We start from the raw sequence: 23,930 nt of genomic DNA, 5'->3' as shown, positions 1-23,930 counted from the left end.
ACGGCCTCCTCCACGTCTCCTGGAGTGCTGTCCTGTCTCCGGGTAGTGTCTCTAGCCTCTGGACACTACGGCCTCCTCCATGTCTCCTGGTGTACTGGCCTGTCTTCTGGTAGCACCTCCAGCCTCTGGTCACTACGGCCTCCTCCATGTCTCCTGGTGTACTGGCCTGTCTCCTGGTAGCCTCCAGCCTCTGGACACTACGGCCTCCTCCATGTCTCCTGGTGTACTGGCCTGTCTCCTGGTAGCCTCCAGCCTCTGGACACTATGGCCTCCTCCATGTCTCCTGGTGTACTGGCCTGTCTCCTGGTAGCCTCCAGCCTCTGGACACTACGGCCTCCTCCATGTCTCCTGGTAGCCTCCAGCCTCTGGACACTATGGCCTCCTCCATGTCTCCTGGTGTACTGGCCTGTCTCCTGGTAGCACCTCCAGCCTCTGGACACTACGGCCTTCTCCATGTCTCCTGGTGTACTGGCCTGTCTTCTGGTAGCACCTCCAGCCTCTGGACACTACGGCCTCCTCCATGTCTCCTGGTAGCCTCCAGCCTCTGGACACTATGGCCTCCTCCATGTCTCCTGGTGTACTGGCCTGTCTCCTGGTAGCACCTCCAGCCTCTGGACACTACGCTGACACAGCACAGCAAACCTTCTTGCCACAGCTCACATTGATGTGTCATCCTGGATGAGCTGCACTACCTGAGCCACCTGTGTGGGGTGTAGAGTCCGTCTTATGCCACCACCAGTGTGAAAGCACCAGCAACATTCAAGAGAGACCAAAACATCAGCAGAAATCATTATTTAGTGAGAAGTGGTCTGTGCTCCCCACCTGCAGGAGCCTCCTTTATTGACAGGGTCTCGCTAATTGCAGGTGACAGTGATTGTCAGTCAGTGCTGCTTCCTAAGTGGACAGTCTGATTTAGTTATATTGTGTAGTTTAAGAGTTCCCTGTATTTTTTTGAGCAGTGTAGTTTTGGATCCAATGTACTGGAGCTTCTTTGAGTTATATGCTCGAAACTCATCCTAAAAGTTACCAAAACCAATTTTCTCATCTCATGTCCATACAGCAGGAGGTCCCGGAGATGGGTCAGTCTCTCAATGCCCACCCCATTATAATGCTGGCGCCAATATATATATAACCTAATAATTTACTGGGACAGCTCCAGGGGTAGGAGGGCTCCCCACCATCTTGGCCAGTCCCACCGTAGATCATGTATATCTGCATCACCTTCACCCTTCTGGCCCTTGTGGTTGGACGATGTGGCCAAGAAGACCTCAGAGGAGTAGAAGGCTATATTTATATACAGGGTGGGGCAGATTTGATGGTGATGGGGCTGCTGAAGCTTAGCGTGCTGTCTTGAGCACCTGAGTTAGTCACTCTCTGAGATGTAGTACTGGGTTTTCCCCACTAGGTGTCACCACTGTTTAGTTACGCCTGTTGCACAGCTGAAGTAACAAGGGTTAATCGTGCTATGTCATGTGTTGTATTGCTGACCAGTCAGGGGTGCTTATTTTTCTCTTGTATCCTGTCTCTTCCTCACACACACTCAGCCCCAGCACTCACAGGAGGGTTTAGTTTGGCCCCTGTAGGAGGAGTTAGTTTTGGTGGAGGAAGTGAGGCGAGCTAGTAGTTTGAGTTCCAAGCGTACGGATGTGTGAGAGACTACCTTCTTACAAAGCCTGCCTACTAGACACTAAAGCAAGTATGCAGTGCTAAGTTCACCTTAGGAGAGAGAAGCCACCTAGGATAACCCTTGCCCACACCAGAAACCTCTCTAAACAGTGCAGGGCACTCTCCTGAAACAAGAGGAATTGACCCTAGTAGGACAAAGCTACCAGGGAAAAGGTCTATGTATCCTACTGCGCAGTGCAGGATGACTGGGAAGTCTCAGCAACCTGCTACACCTAGATAACCGATAACCGAATCGTATTACCCACCCAAGACCACTCCAGGCTACCATGACAAGTGCCCAAGTGACCATGAACACTCCCGGAGGTTACCAACCATTGGGGTTAGCAAATCGGCTAAGGCAGGTTGTCGCATCACAGCCCTGGCCCAACATCACATAATCCTATAACTGACTTCCTGTTCTTACTGCACACTATAGCTGGGAACTCCATCCTGCCAACTCTATCCCCCCCCCACCCCCCACTACACCTTCTTGATTATAAATACACTTACTACACACAGCACACAAGTGTATTTTATTATTATTATTTTTGCAATTGGTGAAAATCAATGGACTTTTTTTTTTTACAACACATTATTGGTTTATTGCATATAATAGTATAATATAATAATTATAATTTGATTTTTATAGCAGCAACATATTGTGGAGGTACATGGATAGAGAAATCAGACATTAGAGAGAGTCACATGAGGAGTAAGGGGCCTGATCCCAAGAGCTTACAATCTAGGAGGGGTCTATAACAGTCCCAATGTGATGGTGAACGGAGAGGGTTCCTGTAGACGTCACTGTATCAGAATATCCCATCCAAGGAAGAAGGTTCATTGCCGCCATCTTGGTGCCTGCCCCCTGAGGCTGGTGCCTGCTCCCCCGGCTCTGCCCTCATCCGGCACACGATGTGACTGTCCAGTATCAATGATACCCGGTGCCCCTCTCCTGTATATGTAAGGCTGGTGCCTGCTGCTCCCCCCCCCCCGGCTCTGCCCTCACCCGGCACACGATGTGACTGTCCAGTATCAGTGATACCCGGTGCCCCTCTCCTGTATATGTAAGGCTGGTGCCTGCTCCCCCCCCCGGCTCTGCCCTCATCCGACACACTATGTGACTGTCCAGTATCAGTAATACCCGATGCCCCTCTCCTGTATATGTAAGGCTGGTGCCTGCTCCCCCCCCCCCGGCTCTGCCCTCATCCGACACACTATGTGACTGTCCAGTATCAGTGATACCCGGTGCCCCTCTCCTGTATATGTAAGGCTGGTGCCTGCTCCCCCCCCCGGCTCTGCCCTCATCCGGCACACTATGTGACTGTCCAGTATCAGTGATACCCGGTGCCCCTCTCCTGTATATGTAAGGCTGGTGCCTGCCCCCCCCCCCCCCCGGCTCTGCCCTCATCCGGCACACTATGTGACTGTCCAGTATCAGTGATACCCGGTGCCCCTCTCCTGTATATGTAAGGCTGGTGCCTGCCCCCCCCCCGGCTCTGCCCTCATCCGGCACACTATGTGACTGTCCAGTATCAGTGATACCCGGTGCCCCTCTCCTGTATATGTAAGGCTGGTGCCTGCTCCCCCCCCCCCCCCCGGCTCTGCCCTCATCCGGCACACTATGTGACTGTCCAGTATCAGTGATACCCGGTGCCCCTCTCCTGTATATGTAAGGCTGGTGCCTGCTCCCCCCCGGCTCTGCCCTCATCCGGCACACGATGTGACTGTCTAGTATCAGTGATACCCGGTGCCCCTCTCCTGTATATGTAAGGCTGGTGCCTGCTCCCCCCCCCCGCCCCCGGCTCTGCCCTCATCCGGCACACTATGTGACTGTCCAGTATCAGTGATACCCCCGGTGCTCCTCTCCTGTATATGTAAGGCTGGTGCCTGCTCCCCCCCCGGCTCTGCCCTCATCCGGCACACTATGTGACTGTCCAGTATCAGTGATATCCGGTGCCCCTCTCCTGTATATGTAAGGCTGGTGCCTGCTCCCCCCCCGGCTCTGCCCTCATCCGGCACACAATGTGACTGTCCAGTATCAGTGATACCCGGTGCCCCTCTCCTGTATATGTACGGCTGGTGCCTGCTCCCCCCCACCCCCCCCGGCTCTGCCCTCATCCGGCACACTATCAGTGATACCCGGTGCCCCTCTCCTGTATATGTAAGGTTGGTGCCTGCTCCCCCTCCCCCCCCCGGCTCTGCCCTCATCCGGCACACGATGTGACTGTCTAGTATCAGTGGTACCCGGTGCCCCTCTCCTGTATATGTAAGGCTGGTGCCTTCTCCCCCCCCCCGCCCCCGGCTCTGCCCTCATCCGGCACACTATGTGACTGTCCAGTATCAGTGATACCCGGTGCCCCTCTCCTGTATATGTAAGGCTGGTGCCTGCTCCCCCCCCCCTCCGGCTCGGCCCTCATCCGGCACACGATGTGACTGTCCAGTATCAGTGATACCCGGTGCCCCTCTCCTGTATATGTAAGGCTGGTGCCTGCTCCCCCCCCCCTCCGGCTCGGCCCTCATCCGGCACACGATGTGACTGTCTAGTATCAGGGATACCCGGTGCCCCTCTCCTGTATATGTAAGGCTGGTGCCTGCTCCCCCGGCTCTGCCCTCATCCGGCACACTATGTGACTGTCCAGTATCAGTGATACCCGGTGCCCCTCTCCTGTATATGTCCTCAGTGACTGTATCAGATCGGCTATTATAATCTATTAGTAAGATGATGTGTCATGGTGTGTAATGGTTTATATCACCTATGACTTGTGATCATGAGTTCATCAAAACTTTCCACTCTCCAGGTGACGGCTAGAGGAGGAGGAGGAGGAGGGTGAGTAAGGCCAGGCAGGGGATGAGTCCTCTGTACAGGCCGCCCACCATGACGGTGGGGGAATCACTGGTGGTGGTGGTGGTGGTGGTGGAGAGGTTGGCGACAATTTCATACAGCTTGTTACACAGGTTCCCCTCACAGCAGAAGAGCTGGTTCTGCAGCCCGAGGGCGTCATTGTCAGTCTGGTAACATTTGTCCGCACAGTCCCTGGTGACTAACTCCTGTCCAGACACAAAGGGATATCCTGAAAGAAACAGACAAAGCTGTCATACTCAGACGCCCCCTACTGGCAGCAGATGGCAAAATCTGAGACAGCTGATGTAAACAAGTTCCTGGCAGGCTGTATCTGCAACATTGTAGTTCCTTGTAATGCTGGGAGGGTTATTCTGAGGTCAAGTTGCTGATGAACTCACCGTGATTACTTCTCCTAGCATTACAAAGAAGCTACAATGTTGCAGATACAGCCTGCCAGCGACTTGTTTACATCAGCTGTCTCAGAAGGGAGGGGGGAGGAGGCGACAGAGAGAAAAGCTCACACACAGATTGTTGTGTTTTTAGCAGAAAGCAGCAGCTGAGAACTGAGGGAAGGAGACTGAATAGATAATAACAAGTATGGAAGGAGTTGTTAGTCTCGCCATGGGCAGCAACATATCAAAGGTTATGTTTGAGCAGAATACCCCTTTAACTCTAACAATTTATTCATTATTCCATCATGACAAAGCATTGATTATGCATACAGATCGCCCCCTGGTGCTGGAAGCTGAGATTGCTGGAGCTGTATGTGGGGTGTGGACAGGTGTACTGTACTTCACATGTTTTCCTATGAAGCAGAAGCTGCAGGGCGGTGAGCCGGACAGGAATAGATGGGAAGTGGCAGCTGTCTGTACATGTGAAAGTGTCTACACCCATCCAGCTCCTCATAACCTGACACACCGGGGATCCATCCATCCTGGCGCTGCCACGATAACACCCACATATTCCTCACCAGTATAATAGCTATGCCCAACTCTACTCCCTTCTACTAAGAGCAGCACGCACATCCTGAAATACTCTGTGCTGCTGAAGACTCTCCATTATGTAATGCCACCAATCACACCTACCTCTGTTCCTCCTCATGCCCTTTCACTGTTCTGACCTTAAAGGGGTACTCCACTCAAACATAACCTTTGATGTGTTGCTGCCAAGGTTAGACTAACAATTCCTTCCAAACTTGTTATTATCTATTCAGTCTCCTTCCCCCAGTTCTCAGCTGCTGCTTTCTGCTGAAGACACAAAAATCTGTGTGAGCTTTTCTCTCTGTCTTCCCCCTCTTCCCCCCTCCCTTCTGAGATGGCTGATGTAAACAAGTACCTGACAGGCTGTATCTGCAACATTATAGCTTCTTTGTAATGCTGGAAGGATCATTCTAAAGTCAGGTTGCTGATGAATTCACTGTGATTAACTCTCCCGGCATTACAAAGAAGCTGCAATGTTGCAGAAAACCTCTCCTGCTCTCCAGACTGAAAAAAAATAACACTTCCTACAGGACATACAGCAGCTAATAAGTACTGGAAGACTCAAAAGCAAATTACAAATCTGTATAACTTTCTGAAACCAGTTGATATGAAAGGAAAGTTTTTCGCTGGGGTGCCCCTTAAATCCCGATGTATTGTTTCTGGCTGAGGCCGAGGTGTCTCTATATCCCATAACCTCACAATATTGTCCAATATCTCATCATTTCCAAGATAATGCAAAGGGATACAATTGTATCCAGTCTAGAAGTCCAGGCTGTAGAGCTCACAGAGCATTGTCTACACTGGATACAGCTGAGAGCAGGACTAGCTATATACAATGTATCAGTCCATAGAGCTCACAGAGCATTGTCTACACTGGATACAGCTGAGAGCAGGACTAGCTATATACAATGTATCAGTCCATAGAGCTCACAGAGCATTGTCTACACTGGATACAGCTGAGAGCAGGACTAGCTATATACAATGTATCAGTCCATAGAGCTCACAGAGCATTGTCTACACTGGATACAGCTGAGAGCAGGACTAGCTATGTACTATGTATCAGTCTGGAGCTCACAGAGCATTGTCTACACTGGATACAATTGTATCACTTCTCTGCATGCTATATTTGTATAAGGAAATGCTGCAGCTTGATGATTTGTGACTTTCTCATAGTTTCTTTGCTGTCAGTGAATGGGAGGATTCTGGTTTATACTCGGACACTAAACGTCCATTTGGTCAGAAGGGGCGCCAGGCTCCAAGCAGATGCAGCCTACCTGCACTGACACATTGTAACAAACTATCAGCACGGCAGAGTGATGGGATCGGCTCAGATATGTCGGCCTTCATGTGATCCCATTGTTTTCTGAGTTCACTGACAGCAAGCAGAGGATGGTGCAGACTCCTCTACTATATAACGGTTATGGTCTATTCTCTGATAACTATACAGGCGGTGTGACTCCTCGGCTCACCCGTGTTGGGGCTCACTGTCATCGTCTTGCAGCCTTTGGCCGTCGCCGGACAATCCTTCACCTGGTTGCAGTTCTGGACTTCAGATGCTTCATAGCAAAAATAACACTGAAAAGACTGAGCTGTAAGGAGACAAAAGAGAGCGGTATGAAACAAAAGATACCGCAACATACTGCTGAGGACCACTACAGTGCTGCGAGAGCGATAGTACCGAGACAAATCTATACTGCTACATGTACTTGTATATAGGAGCAGTATTATAGCAGTTATATCCCTGTATGTAGGAGCAGTATTATAGTAGTTATATTCTTGTATATAGGGAGCAGTATTATAGTAGTTATATTCTTGTATATAGGGGGCAGTATTATAGTAGTTATATTCTTGTATATAGGAGCAGTATTATAGTAGTTATATTCCTGTATATAGGAGCAGTATTATAGTAGTTATATTCCTGTATATAGGGGGCAGTATTATAGTAGTTATATTCCTGTATATAGGAGCAGTATTATAGTAGTTATATTCTTGTATATAGGGAGCAGTATTATAGTAGTTATATTTCTGTTTATAGGGGGCAGTATTATAGTAGTTATATCCCTGTATATAGGAGCAGTATTATAGTAGTTATATTCCTGTATATAGGAGCAGTATTATAGTAGTTATATTCCTGTATATAGGAGCAGTATTATAGTAGTTATATTCCTGTATATAGGAGCAGTATTATAGTAGTTATATTCCTGTATATAGGGAGCAGTATTATAGTAGTTATATTTCTGTTTATAGGGGGCAGTATTATAGTAGTTATATCCCTGTATATAGTAGCAGTATTATAGTAGGTATATTCCTGTATATAGGAGCAGTATTATAGTAGTTATATTCCTGTATATAGGAGCATTATTATAGTAGTTATATTCTTGTATATAGGGGCAGTATTATAGTAGTTATATTCTTGTATATAGGAGCAGTATTACAGTAGTTATATTCCTGTATATAGGAGCAGTATTATAGTAGTTATATTCCTGTATATAGGAGAAGTATTATAGTAGTTATATTCTTGTATATTGGGAGCAGTATTATAGTAGTTATATTCTTGTATATAGGAGCAGTATTATAGTAGTTATATTCTTGTATATAGGAGCAGTATTATAGTAGTTATATTCCTGTATATAGGGGGCAGTATTATAGTAGTTATATCCCTGTATATAGGAGCAGTATTATAGTAGGTATATTCCTGTATATAGGAGCAGTGTTATAGTAGTTATATTCCTGTATATAGGAGCAGTATTATAGTAGTTATATTCCTGTATATAGGGAGCAGTATTACAGTAGTTATATTCCTGTATATAGGAGCAGTATTACAGTAGTTATATTCCTGTATATAGGAGCAGTATTATAGTAGTTATATTCCTGTATATAGGAGCAGTATTATAGTAGTTATATCCCTGTATATAGGAGCAGTATTATAGTAGGTATATTCCTGTATATAGGAGCAGTATTATAGTAGTTATATTCTTGTATATAGGAGCAGTATTATAGTAGTTATATTCTTGTATATAGGGGCAGTATTATAGTAGTTATATTCCTGTATATAGTAGCAGTATTATAGTAGTTAAATTCCTGTATATAGGAGCAGTATTATAGTAGTTATATTCTTGTAAATAGGGGCAGTATTATAGTAGTTATATTCCTGTATATAGTAGCAGTATTATAGTAGTTAAATTCCTGTATATAGGGAGCAGTATTATAGTAGTTATTTTCCTGTATATAGAGGGCAGTATTATAGTAGTTATATACCTGTATATAGGGGCAGTATTATAGTATATATTCCTGTATATAGGAGCAGTATTATAGTAGTTATATTCCTGTATATAGGAGCAGTATTATAGTAGTTATATTCCTGTATTATAGTAGATATCATTATACATTGTCTTGAAAATCAGTTTCATCCTCAAGTGACCCCGGACGTTGACATTGAATGGGATTTGCCTACAATATTTTGAATGTGTTGAATTGTTCCTTTGTTTAATCCTCCTTTATCTTCTCTGTGATGTAACATGAGAATCTTAGTCTTGCAGGAGACATTTCCCTGTTTCATCTATATTACATATCCTGGTAATACACATACACACGGCCTGACACGCACAATGAATTATTAGTGGTATTGTGCCCATGTCTTAGCTGTCATTGGTTGCTATGGGCAAAAACGGCTTCAGGCAGAATAGATGTGGATCAGTATGTTTGTCCCCCGGGGGATTACTAGGTGTGGATTACCCCCGCCTGATGTGTGAGACCCCCGCCTGATGTGTGAGACCCCCGCCTGATGTGTGAGACCCCTGTGTGATGTGTGAGACCCCCACCTGATGTGTGAGACCCCCGCCTGATGTGTGAGACCCCCGCCTGATGTGTGAGACCCCCGCCTGATGTGTGAGACCCCTGTGTGATGTGTGAGACCCCCACCTGATGTGTGAGACCCCCGCCTGATGTGTGAGACCCCTGTGTGATGTGTGAGACCCCCACCTGATGTGTGAGACCCCCGCCTGATGTGTGAGACCCCTGTGTGATGTGTGAGACCCCCGCCTGATGTGTGAGACCCCCGCCTGATGTGTAAGACCCCCGTGTGATGTTTGAGACCCCTGTGTGATGTGTGAGACCCCCGCCTGATGTGTGAGACCCCCGCCTAATGTGTGAGACCCCCGCCTGATGTGTGAGACCCCTGTGTGATGTGTGAGACCCCTGTGTGATGTGTGAGACCCCCGCCTGATGTGTGGGACCCCCGCCTAATGTGTGAGACCCCCGCCTGATGTGTGAGACCCCCGCCTGATGTGTGAGACCCCCGCCTGATGTGTGAGACCCCTGTGTGATGTGTGAGACCCCCACCTGATGTGTGAGACCCCCGCCTGATGTGTGAGACCCCTGCCTGATGTGTGAGACCCCCGCCTGATGTGTGAGACCCCCATGTGATGTGTGAGACCCCCGCCTGATGTGTGAGACCCCAGCCTGATGTGTGAGACCCCTGTGTGATGTGTGAGACCCCTGTGTGATGTGTGAGACCCCCACCTGATGTGTGAGACCCCCGCCTGATGTGTGAGACCCCCGCCTGATGTGTGAGACCCCCGCCTGATGTGTGAGACCCCTGTGTGATGTGTGAGACCCCTGTGTGATGTGTGAGACCCCTGTGTGATGTGTGAGACCCCCACCTGATGTGTGAGACCCCCGCCTGATGTGTGAGACCCCTGCCTGATGTGTGAGACCCCTGTGTGATGTGTGAGACCCCCGCCTGATGTGTGAGACCCCTGCCTGATGTGTGAGACCCCCGTCTGATGTGTGAGACCCCCGCCTGATGTGTGAGACCCCTGTGTGATGTGTGAGACCCCCGCCTGATGTGTGAGACCCCCGCCTGATGTGTGAGACCCCCGCCTGATGTGTGAGACCCCCGCCTGATGTGTGAGACCCCCGCCTGATGTGTTAGACCCCTGTGTGATGTGTGACGTTAGCGCTCACTGTGCAGGTGGTCAGTCAGGACAGAGGGGGCGGCTACCAGTGTGGACAGGTGACTAGGGGCGGCACGTGGCGGCTTTATAAATTCTTTTTTTAATTCCTAACAATAGAGTGAATGATTTTAACAATGGAGAATCTACATTTACCCAGGATTCAGCTCTGCACAAGCCGCCGCAGGGTTAATAAGTAGACGCTCATTGTAATCCCATCACATGTGCACTCGCCATGAAGTGTGAGGAGGCCAGAGGCTGTGGGAGGTGACCGGAAAGTTTCCTCCTCATAGACCGCAACAATCTTATGTTATCAGAGATTATTAACATGGGGGGTGTACAGGTCAGTGAGCTCACAGAGCATTGTCTACACTGGATACAGCTGAGAGCAGGACTAGCTATGTACAATGTATCAGTCTGGAGCTCACAGAGCATTGTCTACACTGGATACAGCTGAGAGCAGGACTAGCTATGTACAATGTATCAGTCTGGAGCTCACAGAGCATTGTCTACACTGGATACAGCTGAGAGCAGGACTAGCTATGTACTATGTATCAGGCTATAGAGCTCACAGAGCATTGTCTACACTGGATACACCTGAAAGCAGGACTAGCTATATACAATGTATCAGTCTGGAGCTCACAGAGCATTGTCTATACTTGATACAATATGAATATTTTGGGGTGTATACCATTATTATGGGGGTCACAGTAACAATACTGGTTTTGGGCTGGCGTCTCTATGGAAGTTGTATAATTTTCCCCTCATTTCTTTCCCATCGGATGATCTGACTTTCCTCGGGGTTTTCCGCACTGAGTGGATGGAGTGTTGTAATTCCGAGCAGGAGTAGTGCGGCTCAGGTGGATTCCCAGGTAGAGGTGTCAGGATGGGATGTCTGATAGCGGAGGACGGATGTATGAAGCATCAGCCGCTGATAATAAACCGGATCTGACAATCATTGTTATTCATCTCCCGGATTATTCCCGAAATATTCCCCTTCATAATCATCATGTGACTGAATAACCGAGAGAACTTTATATAAACAACTAGAAGGAAAAGCTCCCCGCCATGTGTGTATCCAGTATATAGGGAGAGGGCAGAGAGCCGGGCCGGCTGCCAGGGCACAAACATGGAGGATGGCCAATAGAAATGGTATTGTACATGCCTAAACTGCCTAAAATAACAAACAAAACCCCAACGTGTTTCAGTCATATAGATCTTCATCATGGCATGACCACAGACACGACCACACTGAAGCGACCTCAATAGGAGCTGTACACCTGACAGTACAACAAGCTGAGAAATCACTGTGGACTCTGAGACCATCCGGACTATTTGGTAAAAAAGAAAAAAAGGAAACACATTGACCTCAGTACATACATATACAATACATACATCTATATCATAAAATGAAAGTCTGTCTGTCTGTCTATGGTTGCTAGGGCAGCTGCCTCACAACATCCACAGTAATAACTGGTAGACCCCCTACTCCATCTATACAGTACATGTATACAGGACCCCCTACTCCATCTATACAGTACATGTATATACAGGACCCCCTACTCCATCTATACAGTACATGTATACAGGGCCCCCTACTCCATCTATACAGTACATGTATACAATACACCCTACTCTATCTATACAGTACATGTATACAGGACCCCCTACTCCATCTATACAGTACATGTATACAGGGCCCCCTACTCCATCTATACAGTACATGTATACAGGACCCCCTACTCCATCTATACAGTACATGTATACAGGCCCCCTACTCCATCTATACAGTACTTGTATATACAGGACCCCCTACTCCAGCTATACAGTACATGTATACAGGACCCCCTACTCCATCTATACAGTACATGTATACAGGACCCCCTACTCCATCTTTACAGTACATGTATACAGGACCCCCTACTCCATCTATACAATAAAGGTATACAGGACCCCCTACTCCAACTATACAGTACATGTATACAGGACCCCCTATTCCATCTACAGTATACAGTACATGTATACAGGACCCCCTATTCCATCTATACAGTACATGTATACAGGACCCCCTACTCCATCTATACAGTACATGTATACAGGACCCCCTACTCCATCTATACAGTACATGTATACAAGACCCCCTACTCCATCTATACAGTACATGTATACAGGACCCCCTACTCCATCTATACAATAAAGATATACAGGACCCCCTACTCCAACTATACAGTACATGTATACAGGACCCCCTATTCCATCTACAGTATACAGTACATGTATACAGGACCCCCTATTCCATCTATACAGTACATGTATACAGGACCCTCTACTCCATCTATACAGAACATGTATACAGTACCCCTACTCCATCTATACAGTACATGTATACAGGGCCCCTACTCCATCTATACAGTACATGTATACAGGACCCCCTACTCCATCTATACAGAACATGTATACAGGACCCCTACTCCAACTATACAGTACATGTATACAGGACCCCCTATTCCATCTATACAGTACATGTATACAGGACCCCCCTACTCCATCTATACAGTACATGTATACAGGGCAGTATTACCAGCTGCTGCTGCCCTAAGCACTAAACCTGAGGATGCTCTATCTTCACTCACCAATTAGCATCAGGATAGATTGATAGATAATAGCTCCAGAGGTCACATTTAACACAGCCACACCAGACCTGACCAACCGCCATACCAGACCTGACCAATCGCCTTACCAGACCTGACCAATACCACCACACCAGACCTGACCAATACCACCACACCAGACCTGACCAATACCGCCACAACAGACCTGACCAATACCACCACACCAGACCTGACCAATACCGCCACAACAGACCTGACTGGATAACACTGCCACACCAGACCTGACCAATACCGCCATACCGTGACTGGATAACACTGCCACACCAGACCTGACCAATACTACCATACCCACCTTCGAAAAGACTAGATTTTCTGGCAAGTCTGAACAGGAGGTGGAATACTAGAAATATAAAAAAAAATTAGAAGTTGTTTCTTCCCCCCTTCTCCCTGGTGCTGCGCCCATGCACGGTGCTGCCCTAGGCAGATCACGAGTGCCTAATGGTAAATACGACCCTGCAGGTATACAGGAAACTACAGGTATACAGGACCCCAAAATTATACACTACAGGTGCACAGGACCTCCACCAACTATATAAAACAGGTATACAGGACCCCAAACTATACACTACAGGTATACAGAACCTCCACCTACTTTATACTATAGGTATACAGCACCCCCACCAACTCTATACTTCAGGTATACAGGACCCCAAACTATACACTACAGGTATACAGCCCTTCCACCAACTCTATACTACAGGTATACAGGACCCTCAAACTATACAGTACAGGTATACAGGACCCCCGAACTATATACTACAGAACACTAAAGGTATACAGGACCCCAAAACTATACACTACAGGTATACAGGACCTCTACAACTATACACTACAGGTATACAGGACCCCAAAAGTATACGCTACAGGTTTACAGGACCTCCATCAACTATATACTACAGGTATACAGGACCCCAAACTATACACTACAGGTATACAGGAATCCAAAATTGTACACTACAGGTATACAGCACCCCCACCAACTCTATACTACACGTATACAGGACCCCAAACTATACACTACAGGTGTACAGGACCCCAAAACTATACACTACAGGTATACAGGAACTCCACCAACTATATACTACAGGTATACAGGACCCTCAAACTATACACAACAGGTATACAGGACCCCCGAACTATATACTTCAGGTATATAAGATCTCCACCAACTCTATACTACAGGTATACAGCACCTCCACCAACTCTATACTACAGGTATACAGGACCCCCACCAACTCTATACTACAGGATTAAAGGACCCCAAACTATACACTACAGGTATACAGGACCTCCATTAACTATATACTACAGGTATACAGGACCCCAAAACTATACACTACAGGTATACAGGACCCACAAACTTTACTTTACAGGTATACAAGACCTCTACCAACTATACACTACAGGTATCCAGGACACTCAAACTCTAAACTACAGGTATAAAAGACCTCCACCAACTATACATTGCAGGTATACAGCACCTTCACCAACTATATATTACAAGTATACAGGACCCCCAACTATACAGTACAGGTATACAGGACCTCTACCAGCTTAAGGCTGGGTTCACACTATGTATATTTGAGGCTGTATTTGGTCCTCATGTCAGGTCCTCATAGCAACCAAAACCAGGAGTGGATTGAAAACACAGAAAGGATCTGTTCACACAATGTTGAAACTGAGTGGATGGCCGCCATATAACAGTAAATAACGGCCATTATTTCAATACCACAGCCGTTGTTTTAAAATAACAGCAAATATTTGCCATTAAATGGCGGCCATCCACTCAATTACAACATTATGTGAACAGAGCCTTTCTGTGTTTTCAATACACTCCTGGTTTTGGTTGCTATACAGCCTCACAAATACAGCCTCAAATATACATAGTGTGAACCCAGCCTTACACTGCAGGTATACAGTACTGCCCAAATTATACAGTACAGGTACACAGCCCCCGCCCCCAATTATACACTACTGGTAGACAGGACCTTCCTCAACTATACACTACAGGTATACAACCCCCCCAATTACACACTACAGGTATACAGGACCCCCTCAACTATACACTACAGATAAACAGCACCCCCCCCCCCCCCAACTATACACTACAGGTATACATGATGGATGTTTAAAGTTTTTAGTTTATTTCTAATGTGCATAAGCTACAATTTACATAAACAGTGCAGAATTGTCGGGAATATAGAGACATATAGGGCTACTGGCGATTTCCCCTTAAACAAAAAAACAAGGACATAGATTGGCCTCCTGGGCACCTTAGAATAAATCTAATTAACACACTGACACTTTATACCTGGGCAGCGCCGGGTACATTTTCTAGTAATACATAAGATATTCTCATCCATGCATTTGTATCTCTAGCTTTTACTATTCCACAATAAAGGCGCCCCCTAGTGATCACTCTGGTGTATTGTGGAAGTTGCTTTAGTATGTTCAGCTCTCTGGTCTATCTATACCGAAATGTGTTGGTGTTTGGTTTGGTTTTTCTCTATCACATGTACAATAAAAGTCAAGTTTTAATTCCCTGAGATCTGGAAATAATCTTTATTTTCATGGCAACAAAACCCAGAGAAGAAATAAGTCCTGCTGGAATAAATTATAGTGTCCCCCCCCCCCCCCAGAGCCTGACATGGCTGATACCACAGAGTAATAGATTGTATATACCTGTCCTACAGTCACCCCCCCCCCCCCCAGCCTGACATGGCTGTTACCAGAGAGTAATAGATTGTATATACCTGTCCTACAGTCCCCCCCCCCCCCCCCCCCCCCCCCAGAGCCTGACATGGCTGATACCAGAGAGTAATAGATTGTATATACCTGTCCTACAGTCACCTCCCCCCCCCCCCCCGCCTGACATGGCTGATACCAGAGAGTAAAATATTGTATATACCTGTCCTACAGTCACCCCCCTCCCCAGCCTGACATGGCTGATACCAGAGAGTAATAGATTGTATATACCTGTCCTACAGTCACCTCCTCCCCCCCAGCCTGACATGGCTGATACCAGAGAGTAATAGATTGTATATATCTGTCCTACAGTCACCTCCCCCCCCCCCCTGACATGGCTGATACCAGAGAGTAATAGATTGTATATACCTGTCCTACAGTCACCTCCCCCTCCCAGCCTGACATGGCTGATACCAGAGAGTAATAGACTGTATATACCTGTCCTACAGTCACCCCCCCAGCCTGACATGGCTGATACCAGAGAGTAATAGATTGTATATACCTGTCCTCCCCCCAGCCTGTTTTATACTCCAGAGCTGCACTCACTATTCTGCTGAAGGGATTACACAGGGTAATGAGTAGTATGTGGTTTAATCTGCAGTAATCTGAAGTGTTCAGTGTTATTTCCTGTTATAAAAGTGATTAATGAGATACAATGGGCTCCATGTTGTAACATCACAGACATCACTGTATCCCGTCCCTCAGGAGAGAGAATGGAGGGTTCTTCTTCTCTTGTCCAAGGAGAAAAAGGAAGAAAATGACATAAGTGGTGGACGAGGTTACTACAATATATCCATGTACAGAAACCCATCCATCATCCTGATGGGAAACCCTACACCGGGCGGATATTACCCTACACCAGGCGGATATTACCCTACACCAGGCGGATATTACCCTACACCAGATATTAGGACGAGCCCGGCACTCACCAAAACATATGGTACAAGGACGCGTTTTGGCCAAGCATGGCCTTCATCAGCTTAGGGGTGTACACCCCTAAGCTGATGAAGGCCATGCTTGGCCGAAACGCGTCCTTGTACCATGTGTTTGCTACACTACAATAAAGAAGCATAATCTACTTGGTGAGTGCCGTGCTCTTCCTAATATCTGAACATTTTTTCTCACCTCAAGCACCACCGCCACGGAAGTGCCGTCTTCTACATATTTCTACATTACCCTACACCAGGCGGTTATTACCCTCCCCCGGGCAGATATTACCCTACACCAGGCGGTTTTTACCCTACACCGGGCAGATATTACCCTACACCAGAGGGATATTACCCTACACCAGGTGGATATTACCCTACACCAGAGGGATATTACCCTACACCAGGTGGATATTACCCTACACCAGGCGGTTAATACCCTACACCAGGCGGATATTACCCGACACCATGCAAATATTACCCTACACCGGGCGGATATCACCCTACACCAGGCGAATAATACCCTACACCAGGCGGATATTACCCTACACCAGGGGGATAAAACCCTTCACCAGGGGGATATTACCCTACACCAGGTGGATATTACCCTACACCAGGTGGATATTACCCTACACCAGGCGGATATTACCCTACACCAGGGGGATAAAACCCTACACCAGGGGGATATTACCCTACACCAGGTGGATATTACCCTACACCAGGGGGATAAAACCCTACACCAGGGGGATATTACCCTACACCAGGTGGATATTACCCTACACCAGGGGGATATTACCCTACACCAGGTGGATATTACCCTACACCAGGTGGATATTATCCTACACAGGTGGATATTACCCGACACCAGAGGGATGTTACCCTACAACAGGCAGATATCACCCTACACCAGGGGCATATTACTCTACACCAGATGGCTATTACCCTACACCAGGGGCATATTACTCTACACCAGATGGCTATTACCCTACACCAGGTGGATATTACCCTACACCGGGCGGATATTACCCTACACCAGGTGGTTATTACCCTACACCGGGCGGATATTACCCTACACCAGGTGGTTATTACCCTACACCGGGTGGATATTACCCTACACCAGGTGGATATTACCCTACACCAGGTGGCTATTACCCTACACCAGGTGGATATTACCCTACACCGGGCGGATATTACCCTACACCAGGTGGATATTACCCTACACCGGGTGGATATTACCCTACACCAGGTGGGAATTACCCTACACCAGGTGGATATTACCCTACACCAGGTGGATATTACCCTACACCAGGTGGCTATTACCCTACACCAGGTGGATATTACCCTACACTAGGTAGTGGTTGAGAAGCATCGCTGACAACATAGAGCTCCTACCAAGACCTGAGAATCTGTATATAAGCAATGATCCAGTGATCAACACATACCCTGATGGAATCTCTATTCTCAAAGGGACTGTTACACACACCCTGTCACATAAGGGGAGAGGAAGTGTAGTGTCACCTTTAGTTAGTTCTTCTCTGATTCTCAGTGGAGCAAGACACACAGACCAGGCATCCCTGCTGTACTTAGCCAGGAGCCTGGCTCTGCCAGGTTCCCCGTCCGGGACAGACCGGCTGTGATAGTGGACACACCCCAGGCCCAGCCCACGCCTTGAACATATCTATACAGCGCAGGAAGGTATTCTAGACAGAGAAACTGACCCGGATAGAGTAAAGCAGCTGTATCCAAGGCCTACGTACTCTATCTTACAGGGCAGGAGACACCGGTACACACTTGAACACTTAGCTCAACTCAGGTAGCCAGGACTAGGGCTTGTGTCACCCTTGTAGGACGGGTAACCCGACACTGCAGGGCAGAAGGTGGTTTAGTCACACTCAGGTCGACACACGGGCACAAGTATTCATCTTCTCTCACGTATTTCTTTTTCAAGTATTTCTTCTCACAAGTTCTGGCAGAGCACATTACTACACTGGGTTGGGGCTCTCCTGACAAACTCCTCTCCACTTCTCTGAACTAGAGATGAGCGAACCTGGAGCATGCTCGAGTAGATCTGAACCCGAACGATCGGCATGTGATTAGCGGCGGCTGCTGAACTTGGATAAAGCCCTAAGGCTATGTGGAAATCATGGATATAGTCATTGGCTGTATTAATGTTTTCCAGACAACCTTAGAGCTTTATCCAAGTTCAGCAGCCCCCGCTAATCAAATGCCGATCGTTCGGGTTCGGATGGACTTGAAGCCGAACCCGGTTCGCTCATCTCTACTCTGAACTCTTCTCTTCTACTCAGCACTCAACTAAACCAGAACTTCTGTATTTTGCCTCAGGAAGTCAGCGTCTCTCAGCCCAGATTCAGTGAACTTAAGTTTGTATCTCGGGAGTCACTTGTTACCCCACTATCCTGTATTGCAAGAGATTTATCAGTAAGGGTCAGTTTATTTATTCTACTGGGACTCAGTGATAATTGCACCAGCACCCATATACACAGGCTACACCGTCCTTGGGTTATTCTCCCCTTTCTGTGGATGGCGGTATCGACAGTCCAGGTGGGTCAACTCTCCACTCCGGACCACTGTGATAAGAGCCCAAGGGACCCATCACAACCCGGCAGGTCACCGACCATTGGGGGTCAACATAGCCAGCCACACACTAAAAGCAGGTAGACCATCACACCTGTGTTAGCACTGGCATCATGACTACATCCTAACTGGTCGAGCTATATTCCAACTACCGACATAACATCATCCCGGTGGTGGAGCACCGGATCACCCGGGCCACCCCACACAGCTACCAACAAAAGGGAGGGGAGCAGCTAACATCCAAACCCTAGTGAAGAGTATTGTAATACTGTCCATGTGTATAACATCACTATATCAGCGCTAGGCGGAACTATTCCACAACCCCCACTGAGGGGTATACACATAGTATACAGGACAAATACTGCACCTGACTACTGGATGTTTATAGTAGAAGCCTTCCTGATCTAACAGTAACATTCCCCCTATACAGAGATTGTTGTCTCCAGCGACAGGTCTGCACCTCATTCTGTAAATCTGTCTCTACTGGAGCTAGAATATCACAAATACATTGCATATACATCACCTATATACATCACATACACATCACCCATATATATATATATATATATATATTCATCACATATATCACATATACATCACATATGCGTCACATATACATCACATAGACATTACATATACATCACCTATATACATCACATACACATCACCCATATATATATATATATATATATATATTCATCACATATATCACATATACATCACATATACATCACATATATACATAACAAATAGATCATATATATATTTATATATATATATAAATATATATCACATATACATCACATATGCGTCACATATACATCACATAGACATTACATATACATCACATATATACATCATATATAAATCACATATATCACATATACAACATATATATTTATATCACATATGCATCACATATAGATCCCATACACATCACATGTATACATCACATATACATACCAAATAGATTACATATACATCACATATATACAGTATCACATAGACATCACATATATACATACAGCACGTAGACATCACATGTATATCACATATACATCACTTATAAATCACATATATACATCACATATATACATATCACTTATACATCACATATACATCACATACATATCACTTATATACATCACATATATACACATATATATCACATATATACATCACACATATATCACATATACATCACATACATATTACATATATACATCACATATACACACATATACATCACATATATATCACATACATATCACATATATACATCACATATATATCACATATACAGGAGCAGGAAGGGAGTGCGGTATATACTGTATAGTGACGTATCTATTTTATGAGAGATCCACTTTATGGGTATAAACCCATACACCGTATATGCAGCAGATATGTAACAAATACGCAGCAGATTTGTTGGTACAGATTTGATGCTGTGTTCAGTTATTTAGATCTAATCTGCTGCGATTTTGCTGCGATTTTGCTGCGAGTTTGCTGCGTATCGCAGCAGTAAATACGCTGCATATACGGTGTGTGGGTTTATACCCTATGAGAATGTTTTATTGTCTATCAGGTTATATTCACACTGAGAAATAGGCCAGAATTTAAAGAGGAAAGTTTTCTGCTTGAAATTTCCTCTTCTTCAGCTCTGGCGGAATTGGTGCAGAATTCACATGAAAATTCAAAGCACCAGTGACTTCTATGGGATTTCTCTACCGGAATCTGGAAAGCGGTTCCCCGGCGGAATATTTCACACATAAATAATTCTGTGTGAACAACAGAACGGAAATCTCCTATCTATCTCCTATCTATCTATCTATCTATCTATCTATCTATCTATCTATCTCCTATCTATCTATCTATCTATCTCCTATCTATCTATCTATCTATCTATCTATCTTCTATCTATCTATCTATCTATCTCCTATCTATCTATCTCCTATCTATCTATCTATCTATCTATCTCCTATCTATCTCCTATCTATCTATCTATCTATCTATCTATCTATCTATCTATCTATCTATCTATCTATCTATCTCCTATCTATCTATCTATCTATCTATCTCCTATCTATCTATCTATCTATCTCCTATCTATCTATCTATCTATCTATCTATCTATCTATCTATCTCCTATCTATCTATCTATCTATCTATCTATCTTCTATCTATCTATCTATCTATCTATCTCCTATCTATCTCCTATCTATCTATCTATCTATCTTCTATCTATCTCCTATCTATCTATCTTCTATCTATCTATCTATCTATCTATCTATCTATCTATCTCCTATCTATCTATCTATCTCCTATCTATCTATCTATCTATCTATCTATCTATCTATCTATCTCCTATCTATCTATCTTCTATCTATCTTCTATCTATCTATCTCCTATCTATCTATCTTCTATCTATCTATCTATCTTCTATCTATCTATCTATCTCCTATCTATCTATCTATCTATCTCCTATCTATCTATCTATCTCCTATCTATCATCTATCTATCTTCTATCTATCTATCTATCTATCTATCTATCTCCTATCTATCTATCTATCTATCTATCTATCTATCTATCTATCTCCTATCTATCTATCTATCTATCTATCTATCTCCTATCTATCTATCTATCTATCTATCTATCTATCTATCTCCTATCTATCTATCTATCTATCTCCTATCTATCTATCTATCTATCTATCTATCTATCTATCTTCTATCTATCTATCTCCTATCTATCTATCTTCTATCTATCTATCTATCTATCTATCTATCTATCTATCTATCTATCTCCTATCTATCTATCTATCTATCTCCTATCTATCATCTATCTATCTTCTATCTATCTATCTATCTATCTATCTATCTATCTATCTATCTATCTCCTATCTATCTATCTATCTATCTATCTCCTATCTATCTATCTATCTATCTATCTATCTCCTATCTATCTTCTATCTATCTATCTATCTATCTATCTATCTATCTATCTATCTATCTATCTATCTATCTCCTATCTATCTCCTATCTATCTATCTTCTATCTATCTATCTATCTATCTATCTATCTATCTATCTCCTATCTATCTATCTCCTATCTATCTATCTATCTATCTATCTATCTATCTATCTATTTATCTATCAATCTCCTATCTATCTATCTATCTATCTCCTATCTATCTCCTATCTATCTATCTATCTATCTATCTATCTATCTATCTATCTATCTATCTATCTATCTATCTCCTATCTATCTCCTATCTATCTATCTCCTATCTATCTATCTCCTATCTATCTATCTATCTATCTATCTATCTATCTATCTATCTATCTATCTATCTCCTATCTATCTATCTATCTATCTATCTATCTATCTATCTCCTATCTATCTATATCCTATCTATCTATCTATCTATCTATCTATCTATCTATCTATCTATCTATCTATCTATCTATCTATCTATCTCCTATCTATCTATTTATCTCCTATCTATCTATCTATCTATCTATCTCCTATCTATCTATCTATCTATCTATCTATCTATCTATCTATCTATTTATCTCCTATCTATCTATCTATCTATCTATCTATCTATCTATCTATCTCCTATCTATCTATCTATCTATCTATCTATCTCCTATCTATCTCCTATCTATCTATCTATCTATCTATCTATCTATCTATCTCCTATCTATCTATCTATCTCCTATCTATCTATCTATCTATCTATCTATCTATCTATCTATCTATCTCCTATCTATCTTCTATCTATCTATCTATCTATCTATCTATCTATCTATCTCCTATCTATCTATCTATCTATCTATCTATCTCCTATCTATCTATCTATCTATCTATCTATCTATCTCCTATCTATCTATCTATCTATCTCCTATCTATCTCCTATCTATCTATCTATCTATCTCCTATCTATCTATCTATCTCCTATCTATCTATCTATCTATCTATCTATCTATCTATCTATCTCCTATCTATCTATCTATCTATCTATCTATCTATCTCCTATCTATCTATCTATCTATCTATCTATCTATCTATCTATCTATCTATCTATCTATCTATCTCCTATCTCCTATCTATCTCCTATCTATCTATCTATCTCCTATCTATCTATCTATCTATCTATCTATCTATCTCCTATCTATCTATCTATCTATCTATCTATCTAGAATGTATTTATTCTCTTACCCACATCCACGGCCACAGTCACGGCCAGCAGGCAGACAATCGTATATCTCCTCATCTTGTTGCTCCTGTAATAAGACGCCTTGATATCGGGTCAGATAGCTTTATAGTCCTCCCTCCCCTCCGGGGTATCATAGACTCCCGGTGAAAATAAAGGAATCTCTGGAACAAGAAGCGGGTGGTAATTATCAGGTTACATCTCCTCATCGCTCCGGACCTGTAATTATCTGATTCCTTCGTGCCAATCCGGCTGCTGCGTGTAATAAATCTCCAGAAAATGTGCACAAAGTCGTGACACTTAATAATTATTAACGGATTTATTTACAGGACAGCAG

The 23,930-nt window shown here is 44.5% G+C and overlaps 1 protein-coding gene across 1 annotated transcript; it reads right to left on the bottom strand.

Annotated features, from left to right (window-relative positions):
• Positions 1–3,840: 3,840 nt before the first annotated feature.
• LOC138784278 (secreted Ly-6/uPAR-related protein 1-like) lies at positions 3,841–23,698 on the bottom strand. The gene is made up of 3 exons (XM_069959791.1): positions 23,599–23,698; positions 6,957–7,076; positions 3,841–4,736 (listed from the first exon to the last, which is right to left on the bottom strand). Exons 1-3 carry the CDS (start codon positions 23,651–23,653, stop codon positions 4,471–4,473), a joined length of 441 nt encoding a protein of 146 aa, XP_069815892.1. The 5' UTR covers positions 23,654–23,698; the 3' UTR covers positions 3,841–4,470.
• Between the last annotated feature and the right edge of the window lie 232 nt (positions 23,699–23,930).

Source organism: Dendropsophus ebraccatus, chromosome 2 (genome assembly GCF_027789765.1).
Source record: "Dendropsophus ebraccatus isolate aDenEbr1 chromosome 2, aDenEbr1.pat, whole genome shotgun sequence".
In the NCBI taxonomy this organism is placed as follows: Eukaryota; Metazoa; Chordata; class Amphibia; order Anura; family Hylidae; genus Dendropsophus; species Dendropsophus ebraccatus.
The sequence above is the reverse complement of the archived record's forward strand: the minus strand, read 5'-3'. Positions and strand labels throughout refer to the sequence as shown.